Raw genomic sequence first — 21,109 nt, 5'->3', positions numbered from 1 at the left:
CTTGTAAACGTGTCTATAACCACCCCATTATTTCATACTAATTGACAAAAGAAGTTAACAAAGCAGGATCAGAAAAGCTTGTATTGCATCATGAGAGCCCAACTTTTATCAATATTACAGCTCTAATATACTGGGTGGGTGAGGTAGTCTTGCACTTGCCACCATACTCTACATTATGTAACCTCATGGTTAAAGTGTATATTAGGGCAAATGTTTTTGTCATGGCAAAATAAACCCCTCTGACAGCATAACATGTATATATGTGGCAGCATGTTAGTGGGGGGCCCCAATGCCCAGCTGCTGCATATGTCGCTGTTTTTTTTTTTTTTTTCTTTTCTGGGGGGCACTCAATTGGTGTGTCCAGAACTGTGACCAAGTGGTCACTGATGGCTTATGGTTAACTACCAAAGATCTGGGGATGGTAAAACAGGATTCCGATTTATTTCAAAATTGTACAGCTAGTCACAGTGAACAAATGAAAGGAAGCCCTCCTACTTTTTAATGGGCCAGCTCCTTGCAAGGGATTAAATAAAATTATAGTAGATTTCTCAAATACGTGCACATTTTACCAGGTTTTATTTCTTTAAAAACACCAAGTTCTGAAAAAATACCTGTTAATTTTCCAGGTATCTGCAAGTATTGTCTTTTTATACTTGCACATTATGGCAAGTGCCAGCTGCCCCACCACGGTTTGAAGTGACATTAAGTCAAATCCCCCCACCCCATGCTGCTTCAAGGACTTGCTTTAAATGATACCTCTTGATTCGAACATCATTTTCCTTCTAGTCATTTTCAGCAGTCCCTCCAACCCTGGTGCCGGCCTCTGGTCTGTGCTGTCTCTCTTCCTGTGTCCCGCGGATTCTGTCCAGCGTGCACGCTCATGGCTGGGTGCATTGACTTACACAGTAGCTCTCCTCCACTACGCATGCGCCCGCATACATCATCCAGCACGGCCACTTAAGAAGCTGGATTCTGCAGCCGGGAGCGAGCGGCAGAGGTAAGTTTTTACCTATCTGGTAACTTTTTTTTTTTTTATGTTTTTGCGTACATCTACTGCTTGCTAGCAGAAGATCTATGTAAAAAAAATGAGACCCTAATGTCACTTTTTAATTCTGCTTTGTTTAATGAAAACTGTATATTTTAAAAAGATTGAAAACCACTTTGAAAAAAACATTGACTTGTTAAAGTTTATAAAAGATTTTAATGACTGGAATGTAAATCGGTTGTAGATATGCAAAATAATAGTCTACTGAATTGCATTCAATGCTGAAGCTGCATAGTGGCCACTTCAAATTTTGCTCTTCTGTAATTGCATCTATAAAGAAAGTAGAAGAGGAGGCAGCAAAATAATTAAATCATTCTACTTTTCCGTGGAATGGAGGATTTCAAATTTATTTTGGTGACGGCACCTATACCTCATAGAAAAGGGTCATTTTGATCTATGTGGCTATAGTACCTAAATAAATTTAACTTAAAAAATATTTCCTTGAAATGCCCCTCCATTGTACATGTGTCCTGCCTTAAAGGCCATGATGTTGTGAATTATTGTTTTTCTTTATTCACTAAAACTGTGCTTTTTATATTAAGGATAAAATGGAGAATGGACAATACAAAGATACCTGTAAGTTTGCATCTGATATTCGCCTAATGTTTGGAAACTGTTATAAGTGCAATCCTCCAGACAGCGAAGTGGTTAACATGGCCCGGAAATTACAGGTATGCTATCTGGTTACTTTGTAAAATGCTTGTGTTATTAGAGGAATGTTTCACTTTTAGACCACCCTTTATGTTGCATAGGACCTCCGCACAGTTTGTGTGTTTGTTTTGTTAATGTAGAATGTATGTACCAAAATAAAAAAAACGAAAATAAAAAAACCAAGATAAGGTATGGGATTTCAACTGGGGTTTAAATATCAGAACATATTTTTGTTATAGTGAAAGCCTATATGAACAGATGAGGGAAAAATGGGTTAAAAATGCATTCACATTTTTAACACCACAGGTAACATCACTGCAATAAAATAATTACTATATGATGCCATTTTAGAAGCATGTTTTTTTATATTACAATATTATTGTGTCGTGTAAACGTAGCTTCCCTGGGAACTCATGTCTGCCTTCTGTTTAACATGGTAGACTGTTTGGCATTGCTGATTTAAAGGCACTCCTTAGAGGTGTCTGACTAGAGTCCAACTTTAAGTTTCTAGTTACAATCCCCTTTTAAAAGATCATTTCATAATAAATCTACCCTATATCCAGCTGACACAATCTGGATGAGAACACATTGCATCTGACGTTGGTTCCTATCACATTTATAAGAGCATAAAAATATAGGAGTAGTTTGGCCAGACATTTGTTTGTTGGTCTTTGTGTTGCTTAACATAGGGATCTTTGAGGATCCGTGAGGGAACACCGTCAACAACAAGAAACTAGACAGCATACCTCCCAACGTTCTGAGATGAGAAAGAGGGTCACCTTTCAGCACAAAGAATCTAGGGAAATGATGTGCCCTTGTTAGGCAACCCTTTTATTTTTAACGAATTAAACCCACAGGTGCTTTTCTTACCACTATTTTCCCTTAGTACCGGCTTTTCAAAACAACAAATGCAGTACTTTAGTGCCTGGATGAAAGGCTTAGTGTATTATAACACTTTTGAACACTATAAAACATTTTTTTATAGAGGTTTGTATCAGACAAAAAAGCAAGACAACAGGGGAGGAAAGAGGGCAGAGGTTCCAAAATGGGGACAGTTCTGGGATTTGATAAATTAAAGTCCCAGTGCATGCTTGATGAAAGAACTGACTTCTGTCCAAAACGGGCTGCTCCCTAAAGTAAAAAATCTGCTGCTTCTTCTATGAATTTGGGGCAGAAGATCATTTTGAAAAGGTTAACCCTACATGTTATCTCCAGGGAATATCACCCGCTGGTTAGTCTTGCTTTTAAGATTTGTTATAATCGATTGGAGGTTGAATTGGATTGTCACTTTGTGGTACTTGGAGATTTGAAGGAGGATGTATGCATTGGGTAGAACTTTGGTCCAGGGAAAACAGTAAGGACTTTTCCCATTTCAACTTAAATGCACCTTAACAACTTAACGGATATTTGTTGATTTCATTTCAGGATGTTTTTGAGATGTTGTTTGCGAAAATCCCTGATGAACCAGTTGATTGTACAACTCAAAATTCATTCAAAACATCATCCAGTGAAAGCAGCAATACAAGTTCCTCTTCTTCGTCCTCTGATTCTGAAGCTGAGAGGTCACGACAGCTGGCCCTTTTACAAGAGCAGGTAAATGTGTTGTGGAAAAAAACAGGTTCACTTTACACTGGACATGTGAAAATTAGAGACCTCAACAATAATAAGATGCCCAGGTAAGATTCCAGCTATAATATGTAGTTTGAATAAGTTTTAAACACTCTGGAAATTATTCTTTGTTAGATTGTTTCAGTTTACAGATTTTTATTAATTTCTTAAAGGTAGTTACCCAAATTACTCAAACTGCGAGGTGTTATAAGGATGTGTAGCATTAAAGGAGAATTATGAGGCGAGTAATTTTCACTCAGCCTCATAATCTGAGCCAACCTGTGACAATTAAACTGTCACAGGTCGGCTCAGTAGATTGGGACGTGAGCGAACACATACCGTCGCTCGCTAACTTCTCGATTTGTCACTCACGGCTGCACTCACGACTCCCTGCAGAGATCCCCCCCCCCTCCCCTGTCCGATCCTCCAGCACTGACTGGGGAGGGGGCAAGCACAGCTGGCTCTGCCTCTATATAAGCAGAGCCAGCTGTCACTCATGCAGCTGGGTGGATCCAGAAAGCATTGTCGGGATCCGTTCCTGTCACAGTTTACTGCGAGCTGTAGCTCGCGGTATACTGAGCTTTGGGTCACGGGAGGATGCTAGTTTGTGTCCTCCCGTGACTCTTAGGAGAACTATGGGGAAAAGGCCTGACCCCATAGTTCTCCTTTAAGCAGACCTGTGAGGGGCAAAGCAGTAGGTTTGTCTAAAAGAACTCCCATTCAGTGCATTGAAATAATTGTTTGCTTTCTTATTTTAAAAAATTTTGGACTTCAAAATAGCTAACAGATTCTCTTTCAATCTCTAACTTTCATTAGGTTATTGTAATGTATGGGTAAATTACACCAAACAATGCCCTAACTGTTTTGCTTCTCATTTATAAGCTGAAAATGGTACAAGAGCAACTTAAGGTTTTAACTAAGGGCACTGCTCCCAAGAAGAAAGTAAAGAAAGAGAAGAGTAAGAAAAAAAATAAAGGCAAGAAAAAACGAATGATGATGTTGAAGAAGTGCAGCCAAAAAGCAAAAAAGAAAAGGAAACGCAAGGAAATGAAAAATAAATCTTTACTAAGGTCAGGCATGGTAGTCTCTCCTGTCCAACGTGTGGCTTTTCACATTTTTAAATAGTTACAGCTGAGCTGCAGGCAAATGGCTAAATGCACAAATGAAATACATGAATGAATGCTTGAGAATTTGAATCTGTTCATCCAGTCTTGAGACTTGCACATATCTGCCATCTAGCACAACCCAATCAAGCAAAGGAGCGGACCTGATCTTTCACTCTGCTCTCATCTGATTAGCAAGCTCCTTCCACCGTAGCACGCTTAAATTTGCTCATTGTGCTGCGTTTCCCTCCCCTCTCTAAGTTCTCCTGTGCAGAGGAAACCAAGAAGCTGATGCCAAATAACATTTTAGGTATGTGCACTGCTTGCATTAAAAAAAAAGAAATGCAAAAAAAACCCACACATGTTTTGATGAATTAATGAGCTGCAATAATGTATGCCTTTTCTACATGGCTGGGGTTCAGCTTTAATTTTCCTAGCCCCTTTTACTTAATGTGTAGATGGGCCTAGAATCTATATAGTTGTGATTTTTGCGGCTCTCTCCAATGCCATTCCCTCTTTGTTATTCCACATAGTATTTCTGGCCAGGAACAGAATCCAGCTACACCTTCCTCCGTATGAAAGTTTTCTGAACACTGGCCTCCAGATTTCCTCCATCAAAAATGGGCACAAACTGACTGTTTTTTTACTGCAATCAAAGCAATACAGCTTAGTTCAAAACTGTGATTCAATAGTAATGTGGCGGCAGCTCGCTGATAGTCACCTCTGTGCTGTCCACTCCAATCAGCAAGCTTGCTGTATTATTTTAACATCACTGTACACAGGCCCGTCTTTAATATTGATCGGACCCTGGGCAAACATTTTCTTGGGCCCCCCCGGGGCCCCCCACCAAGAAAAAAAACCCATGGTAATTATGTCTAATCATGGCTTTCTACTATCATGCATTGTAATTCTATCAATCATGTTAGGGGCCTACTAAAAGGAATGACAGAATGGAATGCCCATAGACTTTGACAGGGGAAGAGAATGCCCATAGACTATAATGAAGCCAAACGGAATGCCCATAGAGTATAATGGGAAGCATAGTATCAGATATTTTGTAGGCAAATCTGAAAAAGATATCAACTTATCCTTTACCACAGATCTTCCCCATGTATAGTAACATATTTTACAATTGAAATAACTTTGGATTTTTCCTGTTTCCTATGGGCATTCCGTTTGGCTTCATTATAGTCTATGGGCATTCTCTTCACCTGTCGAAGTCTATGGGCATTCCATTCTGTCATTCCTTTTATCCCCATCATGTTATTCACATAAATATGAAGGACAAAACAGAAATGGAGTGAGCTTTTCAGGGAGATATACAAATTGTATATCTCCTTTTTATATTTCTCCTTTTTTTATTTTCTCACCTGTCTCAGTCCTCTCCTCGTGCCAGTCTGCCTCTTTCCGGATGTCCTGAGTGAGGCACCCGTGCGCACAGCCTCACATCCTCCAGTGAAGCCCGTGCCGTGTGACATGTCACGCTGTGCGGGGGCCGGGGGAGGAGCTAACTTTAGGATGCGATCGTGCAGATCGCGTAGGACAATACGTTATGGCATTCCCGTATGCGGCCGCTGCCATAACGTATTCTATCCAATCCGATCGGCAATTTTCTGCGGGCAGCGGGCTCAAGGGGCAGATGCTCTGGGCCCCACAACCTTGATTGGGCCCGGGGCAAGTGCCCTCTTTGCCCTACGTTAAAGACGGCCCTGACTGTACAGTGCAGTAAAGCCTGACTGACCTAAGCTAGCCATACACTAGTAGATTTCTTAATTGATTTTGGAATTGAGTTTCTCAAATGAAAATCACATTCACTGTTAGAATTTTATTCACTCGAGAAAAGAATTTACATCCTGCTCCTTCGAAATTATATATTGTATGTCACTACAGTCCAAAAAGAGAATCAATTTGACCCCATTAACTATTATGAAAATAAACCTTCTCCAAAAAGCACATTTTTTTTTTCAAACTAGATTCTACTGGTACATAGCCAGCTTTACACTGCTGCCTCTTCTTCCCCAAGTCTGAATGCTGGTGTGCATACATTTTAAAGCTGAAGTACTATTTAAAAATACATTTCCTAAGTAATCCATAATGGCTTACATGTGTTTTTTACATCTCTGCATGCAGTTTAATGAATATGAGTGTATACAGCTTGATTTTCTGTGGAGTATTTGTTTTTGGAAGGTTTCATTTGTGATCATTCTTCTATGTTTAAAGTGATTCTAAAAGCAAGAAAAGGAAGTTGGCTGTTTCAGAAGATGAAGATAATGCTAAGCCTATGAGTTACGATGAAAAGAGACAATTGAGCTTGGACATCAATAAATTGCCAGGGGAAAAACTGTCTCGCATTGTTCACATCATCCAGTCTAGGGAGCCGTCTCTGAAAGAATCCAATCCTCATGAAATTGAAATAGATTTTGAAACCTTGAAACCATCCACTTTAAGGAGCTTGGAAAAATATGTTGCGCTTATCCTGCGGAAGAAACCCAAAAAATCAAATGGTATGTACAGTTGATGGAACTCATCTGTAGGAACAGAAGTTGCCAAAATGTTACCAGTTTGTTGAGCTGTAAAAGGAACATTGTAAACTATTTTTTTTTCCTTTTTTAAATGTGAACATGTTGTAAAATCTATAGAGAGATTTTTAATGCAATCGCCTTATACCGGTTGAAAGGTTTTGGTAATACAATATTAAGGCAGCCTTTGTAATACATCAAACAAAGACTGCATCATCTCATTGAAATGTGAAGCAGATTGCCCTAGAACATGTCCATGTAAACCCATGTAACAAAGACGATGTGTGTACAATGGACTTCAGGAATGGCCTCATATTGTCTCTACACAAGTAGGTTACACAGGGCTAGACTGGTACAGCGTAACTTCTTCATCTTCATGTGTTTTATATTTACAACCCTGGGGGCTTTCGTTATCCTGCCCTGCCACCAGTTTTGAAAAGAATATTGCTGCACAGGACAGAATCTTGCTTCAATCCTCACTCTGCTTTCAGATAATTATTGGATGACCTGCAGTGTTTGTGTATTTAAAGGCTAAAAACTGTGTTTTATTTATAGCAGAAAAACCCATAAAATCAAAAGATGAGCTGAATAAGGAAAAGAAACAGGAACTTGAGAAGAGACTTCAGGATGTTAGTGGACAACTAAACTTTGCCAAGAAGGCTAAACCCTCAGGTCTGTGACTCAAGATGGAGCCTTTTCTATATGTCTGTTACTGTTATACACTGACGTGCTTGAAGTTTAATGGATAATTTGTTTCTATGGAAACTATAGCAATGGCTTACCTTGGCAGATTGCATGAAAATATTTTAACCCGGTAGACCGCATTAATATTCACTTGGTCTCAGAGATGGATTAAGGAAGAATGGGTCCATAGGCAAGGTAGATATGTTGGTCCCAAACTACCTTGAGCTGACATTGCAATAGGCACAGAGAAGCCACCCTATTTGCATTGTCTGTACTAAGGTGGCCTACCCGATCAGACAATAACAGCTTATGTGTGCATACAAGCATGTAAAGTGACAGAAGCATAAGCCTGGATATCCAATGTGCCCTAGGCTCCTCCCTAGGTTTGTGAATGATCCAGATTGCTTGATCTTTTGAGGTTCACCCATACAGACCAGTGCATCTTCAGACAGACTGGCAAATTCTGATTGTCACCTACGCTAATTATTTTCTTGTAAGAAATCACTGATTTGTCCACCAATTTACTGTTCTCTGAACATTTTGCACACCGTAAAGATTGGAGCTTCTTCAAGATTTTTTTTTTAAAGTATTGTTAGAGTATGTGTGAAGCCAAAGACTAACATTCTGATTTGTGTCAGGTCCCACAGGTGATGCCACGGCTGTGTCTCAGACGATTGGAGGGCCAAGTCGATTAAGCGAAAGTAGCAGCAGCTCTTCATCCTCATCTGATAGCAGCAGCGATTCCAGTTCATCAGATAGCAGTGACTCGGACTCAGGTTAGCTGACAACCTGGCAATTATCTAGGTGGCAGCACTCTGATTTGTCCTAAACTGGCACTTGTATAAATGTATTCTATACTTTTCATACTAACCTAGTTAGTAGCTGCTGATTTTTTGTTATACCTAAAGTTTTTTTATTCCTTCAGCTAAATTGCATAAATACAATTCAGTGGTATATGGTTTAGATTTGGGTAGATCGTTATTTTGAACAAAATAAGTTTAATTACCCGTGTTCTGCAGGACAAATACTATTTGTTACAGTTCAGGGATGTTCTTCATCTTATATTCTCTCCAGGAGCAAAAATTCTGAATTCTGTTTCTGTATTTTTTTTTTTTTATCATTTCCTTAAAGCATGAAGGCAGAAAGTAATTTTTTAGGATTACATCTAACAGTTTAAAAAAAATTAAGTTGCTTTCAGTAGTGTTATAGCATGCAGCTCTGTTGTCCTATAATTAATGGTATATGTTCCATGTAACCCTTTCGTATGCGAGTCACATAAACTGGCATAATCCGTTGTCTGGCACTATAATAAGATGTTGCAGTATGTTTGTGTAAAGCAATCTGTCATAACGTTGATTAGAAACCTGCAGGATTAACAGATAAAATTCTTCTAAACGTGAATTGAAAATTCCCCATCTGTTAGTAGTTGATTGTGAAGGATCTTTGCATTAGACCTTTAGGTCTGTGCACCTAAGCATTAATGTGTTCACTGCTGTCTGAGTAGGTTGTGTTTACAGATTGTCATGGGCACAAGTGCACATTTTTCTCCACATATTTCTCTATGGAAAATGCAGATTTCCTATTTAGGTAGTGCTTGAAGTAGTGTTCAGTGTACTTGCAATGGTTAATATCAGAGGGCTTTGCTTATCTGTATCTGGAGGACCAACTGTTACCCTTAGCAAGATTCTCCAGCTCACAAAGTAGTAATGCCTTTATTCTGCATAGATATAAGTGATCTACTGTATATAACGCTTCACAAGCTGTTGAAACTCCCAGTAATGGCAGCCAGAAATTTAATATGATAGCCGCCATAAAATGTGTGATAATCTTTCAACTGACTTTTAAGAAATTTCTAAGAATAGAGAATATGCAGATCAGTGCAATAAAACCTTTAACAAAAATTGTGAAAAATACATTACAGACATGGAAATACCATATGTGTTGGTCTTTTTATGAATTAATGCGAAGGTGTATTTGTGATGTCAGCAAGCTTAGTAACTGCCGCTGGGTTGCTATAGCAGGTACCTCCAGTTGCCTGCACAATCCTTAAGGTTTTTTTCTAGACATCCTAGGAGTCTTGAAACACAAAGTACTATAATATTAAAATATTGACAGCATTTAGGATACTGACCTTGTTCTACATGCACCATCACTATTGCTTTGTAAATAGGACGGATGATCTCCTTGACTCAGTGTAAGCATGGAATTGGGCAGACCCAAACATTAACTTATTCCAAGTTAAGTGTTCTCATCTACAACCTTGGACCCATGAAACTAAGGGAGGCTTTATTATGCAAACTAAAGATGCATTTGGGCACCTTGATTTGCCTGCTAAACATCCCAGAGGTAGTTTACTAAGCATGCATTACTAGAGGCTTCTTGTAAAGTACACTTGTCCCCAACTTAGTCAATTCAAAATGAGCATATGTTACAAAAATGTTTTATAGGAGGCTACCTTCAGTAGGCACTCCCAACAAAGTATAGCCTTACTTTGAAACTTCAAATGCTATTCTGAACTGGGGAATACATCAGAGAAACATACAGTAATTCCAGTCAGTACCCATTGTCTCTAGAAAAATCTGAACTGAGAGGACACATCAGCACTGTTTAAATGCTGATGGAATACAAACATGTGCTAGTGGAGCAAGCTTGGTGAGTGCCTCTGGGTTGTAATAGCTGCTACCTCCAGTTGCCTGTACACATCTTCATCTTGAAACCAAAAGCACTGTATTTAAAATATTGACTTCAGTTAGGATGCTGGCCTTGTTCCACATGCACCATTACTATTGCTTTGTAAATGGGATGGGTAATGTTGACTAGTAGTAAGCATGGAACTGGGTGGACCCAAACACCAACGTGATCTAAGAAGTTGGTGTTATTTTCTAGAGCAACCTATGGCCCATGGAAGGCTTTATTATGCATACGGAATATACATTTGGGTACTTTGATTTACCTGCTACAACAACCTAGAACTGATTTAGTAAGCTTGCAATACTAGATGGTTTATTTAAGGTACACCTGTGACCAATTTTGCCAATTCAAACTAAATAAATAATAAGAGGCTACCGTCAATGAAAACCAACAAAGAATAGCTTTGCTTTGACACTTTAACTGCACGTCTGACCTTGAGGATGTACCTAAAGTACATTCAGCATTATCAGTCAGTACTCATTGTTAGTAGAAAGATCAATAATTTCTGCAAAGACTTTTCAAGACTGTTAAGTGCTGATGGAATACAAACATAGCCTGGTGGAGGTGATTGCCTCCACTATAGTCAATTCATACCTATCCAACAACTGCACTTGCTGTGAGATTCAAAACCTTTTACGTATGTGCCAAATTACTCACTGAAATGCTAAAAACTGTTTAACAGGTTATAAATCCAGCTTACTATAAAAACTTTCTAATATACAGTTTCTATATCAGTTTTGTAATTTAAGTTGTTCTGTTAGCTATATTCATTAAAGTGCACATGTCACTGCATCCAAACGTAATAATAAAAATCATTCAATTATTTGTGTCTTTATTTTTATTCATTTTAAATTTGACAAATCTTACCTAAAATGTACATCATATAATAAGGTATCACTAGTCACCTTAACAAATATCTGTTTTTCCATAGCGGGATGGAAGCAGAGATGTTAGTCATTTATAGTAACATAATGCACCTATATACAAGCTTTTACCCTGCACACAGCCATATAAGAATGAGTGGCTACTTAGAGACCCTGTGACCAGGTCATTCATTTCAAAAACAATATTCCCATAAGATTATATTCCCTTAAAACTATTTTCTTAACATATTTTATGCATTGTATTGGCCTGTGAAAGCCTACCTTGTGTAGGTATCCAAAAGACTTGAGATTTCTGCTGGGCGCCACCATCTTAGTTGTGATGTCAGCAGCCCCAGCAGACTCGGATCTGTCACTCAAGTGACCCTATATTATACCCGGTCACTCCTCCCCAGCAGCTACATAAAAGGTAATGTAGGCAGGTGAGGTGCACAGGAGCTGGGCCAGCAAAGTAATTAGATACTCCCAGAAGAGGAGATGTCTATGACGTGCAAATTTTCTAGTAAGTTCAAATGTACATTGCAAATAAATAAGAATATATATGGAAAGGAGATTCTGCAAGTAAACATGTAAAATACTTGATTTTTTTGTCCTTTTTTAAATCTACACTTTTTTAAGTTGGCGACCGGATCTTTTTAAGTTCGCTGCTATCACTAAAGTTCTGTATATCTATATCTATATCTATACAGAGGTTGAAGGTCCCTTTCTGACAGCTGGGTGTTTTAGCAGAGCTGAAGTAAACATGGCTCATACAGTTTTAGGGCTGATTTTAATACCACATGCAAATTGCCTTGTCTTGAAGTGGGGCTCTACTGGAAACAATGGCCAGCGCAACCCCAACGCAAGATGAGGCAATTTACCTTGTCATGGAGGGGCTCGATTTTACACCACCGTGTTTCCATTCGGAACGTGGTTGTGTGCACATGCTGTACTTTTTTCAGCACAGCGGGATGAATTACGGAACGACTGCCTCGCACCCTACTGTGTAAGTAGAACTAAATGAAATGTCACTGGTGACATTTCAATAAAGTTCTACCCAAAAAAAAGTACACACTGTGAAGCACCTGGAATGGCGCCTCAGCACTGTTGGGCAACGCACACCAGCCGCTTGGTGTCAATTGGCCCTTAAAAAAATAAAAATAAATTGAGTTTATGTCTGAACGAAAAGCGGAAAAAAATGCAAGCAGACACTGAAGGAGGAGCTTAAAGTCATGTCCTATCTGCATGAGTTCTGGCAGTTGACAAGACAGCAACTTGATCTGAGGGGGATGTTTGGCTCTGACCCTCAGAGGCAATGTACATGTTACAATTTAACCGTAAAATCTCTACAATAAACTTCTCCTTTAAACAATCTACTTTAGATCTATCATCAAATTTTAATGTGTTTTAAGCTTTAGATCTAAGAGCCAAGAGTATCAGAAAAAACAACTAAAGCTAAATACCAGTGTAAATTTAAATCTTGTACTGACAGTTTGCACTGCTCTTCCTGTAACAAGCTGTCCTCGTGTATGTAGCATTTTTAAGTAGTATATTCATATATATATATACCTATGCAATAAATATAGATCTATATTTTTTTCAATGCAGAAAGTTGCATTAACTTATTAATGTCACTAGATGGTGCTATTAATCAAGTATAAGTGACCAGATTTAGGCTGGCCCTGTTATCCTGGTCCTACTGTCTTCATAAACGATCTATGTGCTGCTAGGTATCCTTTTCAAGATCAACCCTAAAACATTTAATTCCCATCTATTCATGAGCTGTAGTGCAATGTAGCTCCGATACGGTGCATGGGATAATTGCATTTACGGTATATGCACTGAGGACAGTTCTAAATGCATTTAATGATGATGCATTTAGTTTAGCTGTGTTTAGAGAAAAAATATTTTGTAAATCCAGGATCCAATTAGAAACTCTTTATGTGGCTAAACACCTTATACTTTTGTAAACACTTTTAAAGGGAGGAAATAAGGATCTGGGAGGCATAATAGTTGTTTATACTTTCCAGATAATTTCTCCTGCATTTATAAAAGCTAAACACAGGATTGCCAGTGAAAATGAGGCCTTTCTATAAATAGGAGCCTGGACTGATCGAGTGGGTCTTCTTCCATTGTTGAGTATTGTCCGTATTTCTGGCTGCTATATAGCACACCTTCCCATTTACTGTAGGTGTCTGATGTTACTGATCCATGCAAACAATCAGTCTACAGATCTCACTAAATTTTTCAGTGTATACGATGCTGGAGAATGGAATTTAAGTAGACCTGCAAAACTGGCTTTTGTGGACCACATTTACCCTCTTAAAGTAGGCGTATAAAAGTATACATTTTCTAGTTGCATGGATGGTTCTACATACATAATTTACATAATACGCAGCCAAAAATGCAACATACTGTACAAAAATGTTGCATAGTAAGGATACATTTAAATCATGGATCCCCCAACACTTTCTGACCTTCATTTACCTAGGCCTATTTGATGTATCTTTGGAGACTGATGTCTTTAAACCTTCTAATCTGCCCAGTCCTTGGGATTGCTAGACAGATTAGACGGATGAAGCCTCAGAATTTAGAACTTTAGAGCACTGGCTCTGAGACCCATATCTGCATAATGGTTCAGCCAGGGTTGCCAAGTTTTTTTAAGAAGGCCACTCTTGTGATGCTAGAATGTAGAGTGTACCTTTCATACAATAAGGCAGTTGCTCTACAGTTAAAAGACCGTTCACATTCTGTATGCCACTCATGCTTGTGTCCTGCGCCCTTATAATGGTGCAGAAGGCTGTCCTTTCCCCTCACTGTTTTGCAGTCTCCTATATCAGAATTGGGAGGGATCAGAGTGTTTTGCAGGGAGATCTACTCTTCTTTGTGTGTCGTCAACAAATTTAGTTGTTTGATGAAATACTTTGCATGAAGTCCCTGCAATATTGTGGAGACTTTATCAGCAAAATATGAATCGAGTCTATATAATGTTTATGGGTATTGTCTCTCAAATAATACAATGGATTTTTATATATATATATATATATATACACCATGGCTGGTCTCTCCTTTCTAGCCCCCCTATAGACTTCCAAAGTGTTTGGATTTAGGTTAGTCAGGTAATTTTTTAGATCTACCATGGGTTCGATAGACCATCTGTGAACTGAACCCAGGCATGTTCACTCATCTCTAGTAGGTATTACTATGTGTTTGCCCATTCTATCAGCTAAATCTTATCTCTGGGGGTTTGCTGCCTTTTAGGACTGCAGGATCTCCTGAGATGGTTTTGGAGAGAATTGTACATGTATGGATGCCTTGTTATTTCCTCCAGGGTATGGTTGTTATTGGCTAATCACCAATAGTAGATTTAAGGGATGTTTCCACTTAATGGATCTTTGAAACGTCTCCTGGATATTCTAGGTGTAGTCTGTCCGTTGCTGAGAACCCCCGAACCCCGATTGAAAATATGGCAGAGTTCCCTGGTATCGGGATCGTACGTCCACTTGCGGCATAGTAGTTATGTGTCTGGTTGTTGTCTGTCTGTCGACACGTTTCGCCCCTCCTACAATGCAGGGCTTCATCAGGACATACTCTGAGGTCGGGGGAACTGCTTTTCAACCAATTAGGTCACGCCTCTTTCTTTCTTTTAGATCATTAGTTCCGTTTGTGAAGGGTGGTTCCCCTTCCTCCAGGTGGGAAACCACTTGTTGGTTTCACTGGACAACACACAATTAAAATTTACATATATGGAGAGTGTTTCCCACACGGCCTTGCATATTCCAAGACTTCTCTCTTTTCATTACATCCTATCATATGACGACATGTACATACTTGTCAGGATCGTTTAACCGCCTATATGTGGATTCATTTCAGAAGTATGTGGGTCTATCGATATGTTAGGTTAAATATACCATCTTATAAAAAGACGTTGAGATTGCATTCGTTGTTTAACCCTATAGGTAACCTGGTGTTTAATCGGTGGATCCACATCTTCTCCCGCTGTTGGAGAATCTTATCAAAATCTCCCCTACGGGGTGAAATGTTTAATGAATAGATAATCTTGACTTTTAGTCAATCAGGGACCCCTTTGTGATGTTTCAAAAAGTGTAGGGCAAGGGGACTGTCTATGTCTCTTTTTTTGATATCATTTAGGTGTTCGCCTATTCTTACTTTTAGTTGTCTTTTAGTTTTTCCCACATAGAACTTCTGGCATGGGCATTCAATTGGGTATATAACCTTACTTGAATTGCAGTTGTTGAAACTCATTATATTATAGGATTTTGTGCCTTCAGAGTTTCTAAAAGTTTTTACTTTGTCTATATATGGGCATATCTGGCAGCCCCCACAAGGGTACATGCCTTTCAGTCTTTTTTTGCAACTTAAGGGTGATTGTTTTAATGAGCTAGGTGTATACTCAGAATTGACTAGACTATCTTTCAAATTTTTTGAACGGCGAGCTGTAAGTAGGGGTCTTGGGCCCACTATTTTGGATAGTGGTGGGCATAAATCAAATATGTGCCAATGTTTTGTAAGGAGTTGTCTTAATTTTTCCCAATTTGATCCATATTTAGTTATTATACGTGTATAGTTATTGCTTTCGTTAACCATTTTTGATTCCTTATTTTTCAAAAGATCTTCTCTTGGTCTTTGATTTGCCTTTTATTTTGCTTCTTTTGATTAATTTGTGAGGGTATCCCCTTTCTCTGAAACGTTTATATAGATCCTTGGATGCCCTTAGGTAATCAGCAGTTTCACTGCAATTGCGTTTTATTCTTAAAAATTGGCCTGTGGGAATGCCCTGTTTTAGGGGGGGAGGGTGATGGCTAGTTGCATGAAGGAGAGTGTTTGCTGAGGTTTCTTTTCTATATGTTTTTGTGATTAGTTTATGATTTTGAATTTCTATGGTGAGATCCAAGAAGGAAAGTTTAGTATCACTCTGAGTGTAAGTGAATTTTAAATTCCTATTGTTTTATATTTAGATCCCTGACAAATGATGTCAGGAGGTCCTCACCACCACTCCAGACCACTAGTATATCATCAATATACCTGAGCCACGTCCTGGCGTGGCTCAGGTATAGAGGATGATTGTATACTAGTTCCTGCTCCCACAAGCCCAGATGGAGACATGCATAGGACGGAGCCCATGGGGCTCCCATAGATGTACCCCTAGTTTGTTTATAGAACATTCCCGAGAATTGAAAGTAGTTGTTGTACAAAGCAAACTCCAATAACTCTACAATAAACTCATTTTGAGTTGCCATCAGTGGAAAATGTACATCTAGGAAATGTTCTATGGCTTTTAGTCCCCATTCGTGAGGAATCGACGTGTAAAGTGATTCCACATCGATTCCTACCAGAAGGGAGCCCTCCTGTATTGTCAGGTCTTTTATTTTATTAAGTACATCCTTGGTGTCTCGGGTGTAGGAAAGTAACTGTACTACCATTTCTTTTAAGAGGGAATCCAGGTATTTACCCATATTCTCAAGTGGTCCTCCTACAGCTGAGACTATAGGTCTTCCCGGGGGGTTATTATAGTTCTTATGGATTTTGGGTATAATGTAGAATGTTGGAATATTATAATTTGCTATCTTCAAAAAACGAAATTCATTAGGTGTAAGTAAGATGGCCACATAGGATCAACCTTATCAACAAGTACCACCGTCTGAGTACATTACATAATTTCATTCTAAGTGTACGAAGCCTAGGTTACCATCTCAAATCCACTTTGACCCTCTCCTTTAATTCACAGAATGAAATCACAAGAAAATCTTTCCTTTTGATTGCCCGAACCCTGGGATATATCTTTAAGCCAGACAGCCTATGTTAGTCGATATATACATGGGCCATTTCACGAAGGGATAAGTAGCAATACTAGAATTACACCGGCTATTTACCCCTTACGGTGAAACTAATGTTGGGTATGAGTGAGGATCGATCCACATCTAATTTATGATTGTATTTTTTATAAGGTTTTATGGTAGGATTGTTAGTCAAATGTGTTATCTTATGTGTCTTTTTCAATAAAATAAATTTTTCATTTAACCAACTGACTTGTCCGGATCCCTAAATTGACCACTACCAACCCGTTATTCTGTGACGAGTTAATCCCTTTTTCTTTACCTTAAGTTACTTTTTGTATAAATTAAGACTGGCCCTGACTGAGCAGTTGAGTCAAACTGCCAGCTCGAATAAGCTCTTGTAGATTACAGTGAATGGTAAACTTTCTAGCATCCTTTTGGATATATAGAAAGTATTTAATAAAGCCTGGACAGAGTGGAAAAGAGTTATTTGGCAGGTGGGTAATGGGGGCGAGTTGGTTTCTGGACCAAGTGAGGAGTCCAGACCAGCACTATTTGCCCCTTTTTACTAAGCATTTTTTTCACCTTTTTTATTTGCTTATTTTATTCCTATTTTTTGGCCTTCTCCCTTAGAAGATCTAAGAAGTGGAAAGACAGTGCTGGATCTGTGAGGTTGTCCTATTGGTGTTACTATCCACTGATGAGGGTAAATTGGTTACCAGATTGTTCGTTCCTACATTCCAGAGGATTTCCACAGTTTCCTTGGTTTGTAGTACAAAAACAACAAGTTTAAGAATAATAGCACAATATTCAATGTCAGAAAAAAGAATCCAATGTATTGCAGGGGTCCACAATTACCCTCTTCCATCAGGGCTTGTAATGTAAACACAATATATAGACTGAATATTAATTGGAGATTAGATAGTAGTTGTTTTAGCCTGTTAGTATGCAGCTGGTTTGGCTTTCAAACCATGTTCTGAAGTAACGTCCAATAGAAGGTAGGTATTGCAGAAAAGGCTACTTTATTTTATCTTTGACTATATTATTTTTGCTTGGAGTTCAGCCTTAAGGATATTAGCATCTGTCTTGGAAGTTCTTGTTCTTCTAACTAATATGTTAATTGAAAAAAATGGACTACATTAGTGTGTGTGTGTGTGTGTGTGTGTTTTAATATACAATTATATTTTTTAGCATTCAATTTGACAGTCCACATGACTACTTTAGTATTTTCCAAACCATGTAGTTTGACAGTGACATGTCCTCACCATATTCTGTAACTGCAAGGAGTAAACTGATAATAAAAAAGAACTGATTGCATTTTTACATTTCTAATTTATTTCATTTCTGTCTTTATTAATTTTTGCTAAGTCTACTTTCATTTTACTTCTGAATCACAATTGCTGTCAGATCCTCCGCTGAATGGGGGGAAAATGCATTCGAGTCTTATTTAAAATGTCACAAAAATGCATAATGGTTTTGAATAAAATTGAATAATATAGTTGTTTTTTCTGCTGAGAAAACATCTGCCATGGAATACAATTAATTCTGCATAGTCTGGTGTATAACTTTCTCATTACGTGAACTAGTCGAATATTTTTGTCTATTAAATGGCAATTTATTAGTTTACAGAAATTGTATAACTTTTTTTGGTGTCATGGAAATTGTAACGTTTTCTTATTTGTGTCTCTGCATTCCATTAATAGACACATTTAAAACCAATTGGTACAACTGTAACTTTTCAGTTCACATTCAGGTACATTTAATAAGAAAGTGAACTACAGGAAACGGAAATCTAAATTCTTTGGGTAATTGTGCTTTGCACATAGCTGCAAATGACCAATCCTTAATAAATAAACTTTACTGACTTTAGTTTTTAGGGAACACACAGGTTAGCCAAGGTCTAAAAAAGTGTTTTGGTGCTGTCTCTAGCAGTAGTCATCCTCCTACTTCCATTATTTGGAATGAGGAAGCTAATTAGTTTCTACGGGCTAAATTTTCTCTTCTTGGCACAGGACTTGATGGTGTTGATGCTGTTTGCTGGAAAGGTCACCCTTTTGCTGCTTTAAAGAACTGTGATTTATTAAACCGTGTAAGCATTTGTAGCTAGATTGTTCAAACAATGGCATTTATAAAAACTGGAGAACTGGAAAAGTGGAGGTGTATAGTGCTCAATTAGATGTCTGTATTCATTTTTGTAACCTGAAAATTACCACGGGAACCTGGTTGCAATGGGAACAAGCTTGGATGGGGGAAGGCATTTTCTTTTTCTTAAAGGAGAACTATGGGGTTAGGGCTTTTCCCCATAGTTCTCCTAAGGGTAACGGGAGGACACAAACTAGCATCCTCCCGTGACCCAAAACTCAGTATACCGCGAGCTACAGCTCGCAGTAAACTGTGACAGGAACGGATCCCGACAATATTTTTATCCACCCAGCTGCGTGAGTGACAGCTGGCTCTGCTTATATAGAGGCAGAGCCAGCTGTGCCCACCCCCTCCCCCATCAGCAAACTAGTATCTTCCCGTCACCCTAAGCTCAGTATACCGCGAGCTACAGCTCACTGTATACTGAGACTCCGCAGCTGAAGCGGATCCCGACAATTATGTATGGATCCGCCCAGCTGCGTGAGTGACAGCTGGCTCTGCCTATCCAGAGGCAGAGCCAGCTGTACCCTACCCCGTCCGTTCCGCCAGTCAGCGCTGGAGGATCGGAGCGCGGAGAGGGGAATCCAGCCCCTCCCCTGTCACGGCAGAGAGCCATGACAGGATCGACAAGTGAGCGAACGCCGGTATGTGTTTGCTCACTCCCCGATCTACTGAGCTGACCTGTGACAGTCTCATTGTCGCAGGTCGGCTAGAACTATGAAGTGAGTGAAAAGCACTCACCTCATAGTTCTCCTTTAAACAATCCCTATGTACATACTTTGCACTCTTGATTGCAGAGGGTATTAATTGAGCAGTTCCCATATAGAGCTATTCTATGTTCTACCTTTTATTTAACTGGTCTGATCCTGTAATCTGATGACCCTAAGGTGTGCTCAGTTCATACTCCGGCTGTTTAGACTACTTTGAGTAGGCGAGAACTGGAAAAACTCTATGTAGCCTGTCTGAGTCTTCCTTTATCTCAAAGGTTTGTTTTAGAGACGCCTCTGTCTTACATTTATTGCAGTGCTGGCAAAGGTGTTTTATTACACCTATAAGAAGTTATCAAGGGATTGTTTTCTTGCTGGCATAGTACTACTTGTAAACCAGTGTGGGGGAAAGCCATTAATCAACTCAACAGATTTATAGTAATCTGTCCCATAAAATAAAACTCTCCTTATGTGTTCCATATTGCTGTGTGATAAAGAAGATAAGAAGATACAACTCCTCCAATGTCCATAGCTGTTTTAATGCTAGTAAGAAGTAAATAGAATATCCCTAAATATAAATGTAATAACAACATCTGACTTGCGCCTGTTCACATCTTTGCAATTTATTTAACACTGCATTGCAACATGGATCAGTGCATCTGTGCAGCTTTTCTTAATGGTGCTAATTTACATCTATGTGCTGTACTGATGTGTGTTTACCCAAAAAAGTGCAGTTTCATATTTTAGTCCGTTGACAGGCATTGTAAGCCCTATTGATGGCAATGGTAGCACCTGAAAATGTATGTAACATGCATTTTGATGTGTTTCCAACTCATGGTAAACAGCCCCTCCCTAACATCCTCAGCTTTACTCAGCATTTCATTGGTTAACGGAACCTCACGCAGAGTGCAGAGCGCTTATAGTCTGTGTCTGATCCGAGCTTAACTTTACTTTTTAGCTTGATTTTCTTGGTTGTGTACAGGCAGTCATAGCAGCCTTATCCTATGGGCCAATGAATACATCATTTACAACTGCCCTGTACTCTTTTACATGTTTGTAATTCTGCAAATTACTTTTTTCTAAGCACCATAGTGGGCACCCTATTAATGATGCCCCTAGGTTATCAATATCTAGCATGCTTGTTTCGAATGTCCATGCAACAACTTGCAGAATAAAATCAATGCTGCCACAAGATAGAGAAAAAGAAATAGGTAATTACAGGAGTACAATCACTAAACAGTATAATTATGACTGTTGTGTGTACAGTAGGTTTTACATTCTTACCACCATGGATATATGTT

The 21,109-nt window shown here is 38.9% G+C and overlaps 1 protein-coding gene across 1 annotated transcript in view; it reads left to right on the top strand.

Moving 5' to 3' along the window:
- BRDT (bromodomain testis associated) overlaps positions 1–21,109 on the top strand; it is a 69,728-nt gene that overhangs the window by 20,457 nt on the left and 28,162 nt on the right. Inside the window, exons 7-12 of the mRNA XM_018565078.1 lie at positions 1,588–1,716; positions 3,122–3,289; positions 4,187–4,374; positions 6,628–6,911; positions 7,482–7,598; positions 8,258–8,386. Coding sequence (XP_018420580.1) covers positions 1,588–1,716; positions 3,122–3,289; positions 4,187–4,374; positions 6,628–6,911; positions 7,482–7,598; positions 8,258–8,386 — 1,015 coding nt within the window. The remainder of the gene's footprint in view (positions 1–1,587; positions 1,717–3,121; positions 3,290–4,186; positions 4,375–6,627; positions 6,912–7,481; positions 7,599–8,257; positions 8,387–21,109) is intronic.

Source organism: Nanorana parkeri, unplaced genomic scaffold (assembly GCF_000935625.1).
Source record: "Nanorana parkeri isolate BGI_ZX_2015 unplaced genomic scaffold, ASM93562v1 scaffold811, whole genome shotgun sequence".
Classification (NCBI taxonomy): domain Eukaryota; kingdom Metazoa; phylum Chordata; class Amphibia; order Anura; family Dicroglossidae; genus Nanorana; species Nanorana parkeri.
This window is presented reverse-complemented; position numbering and strand designations above follow the sequence as displayed.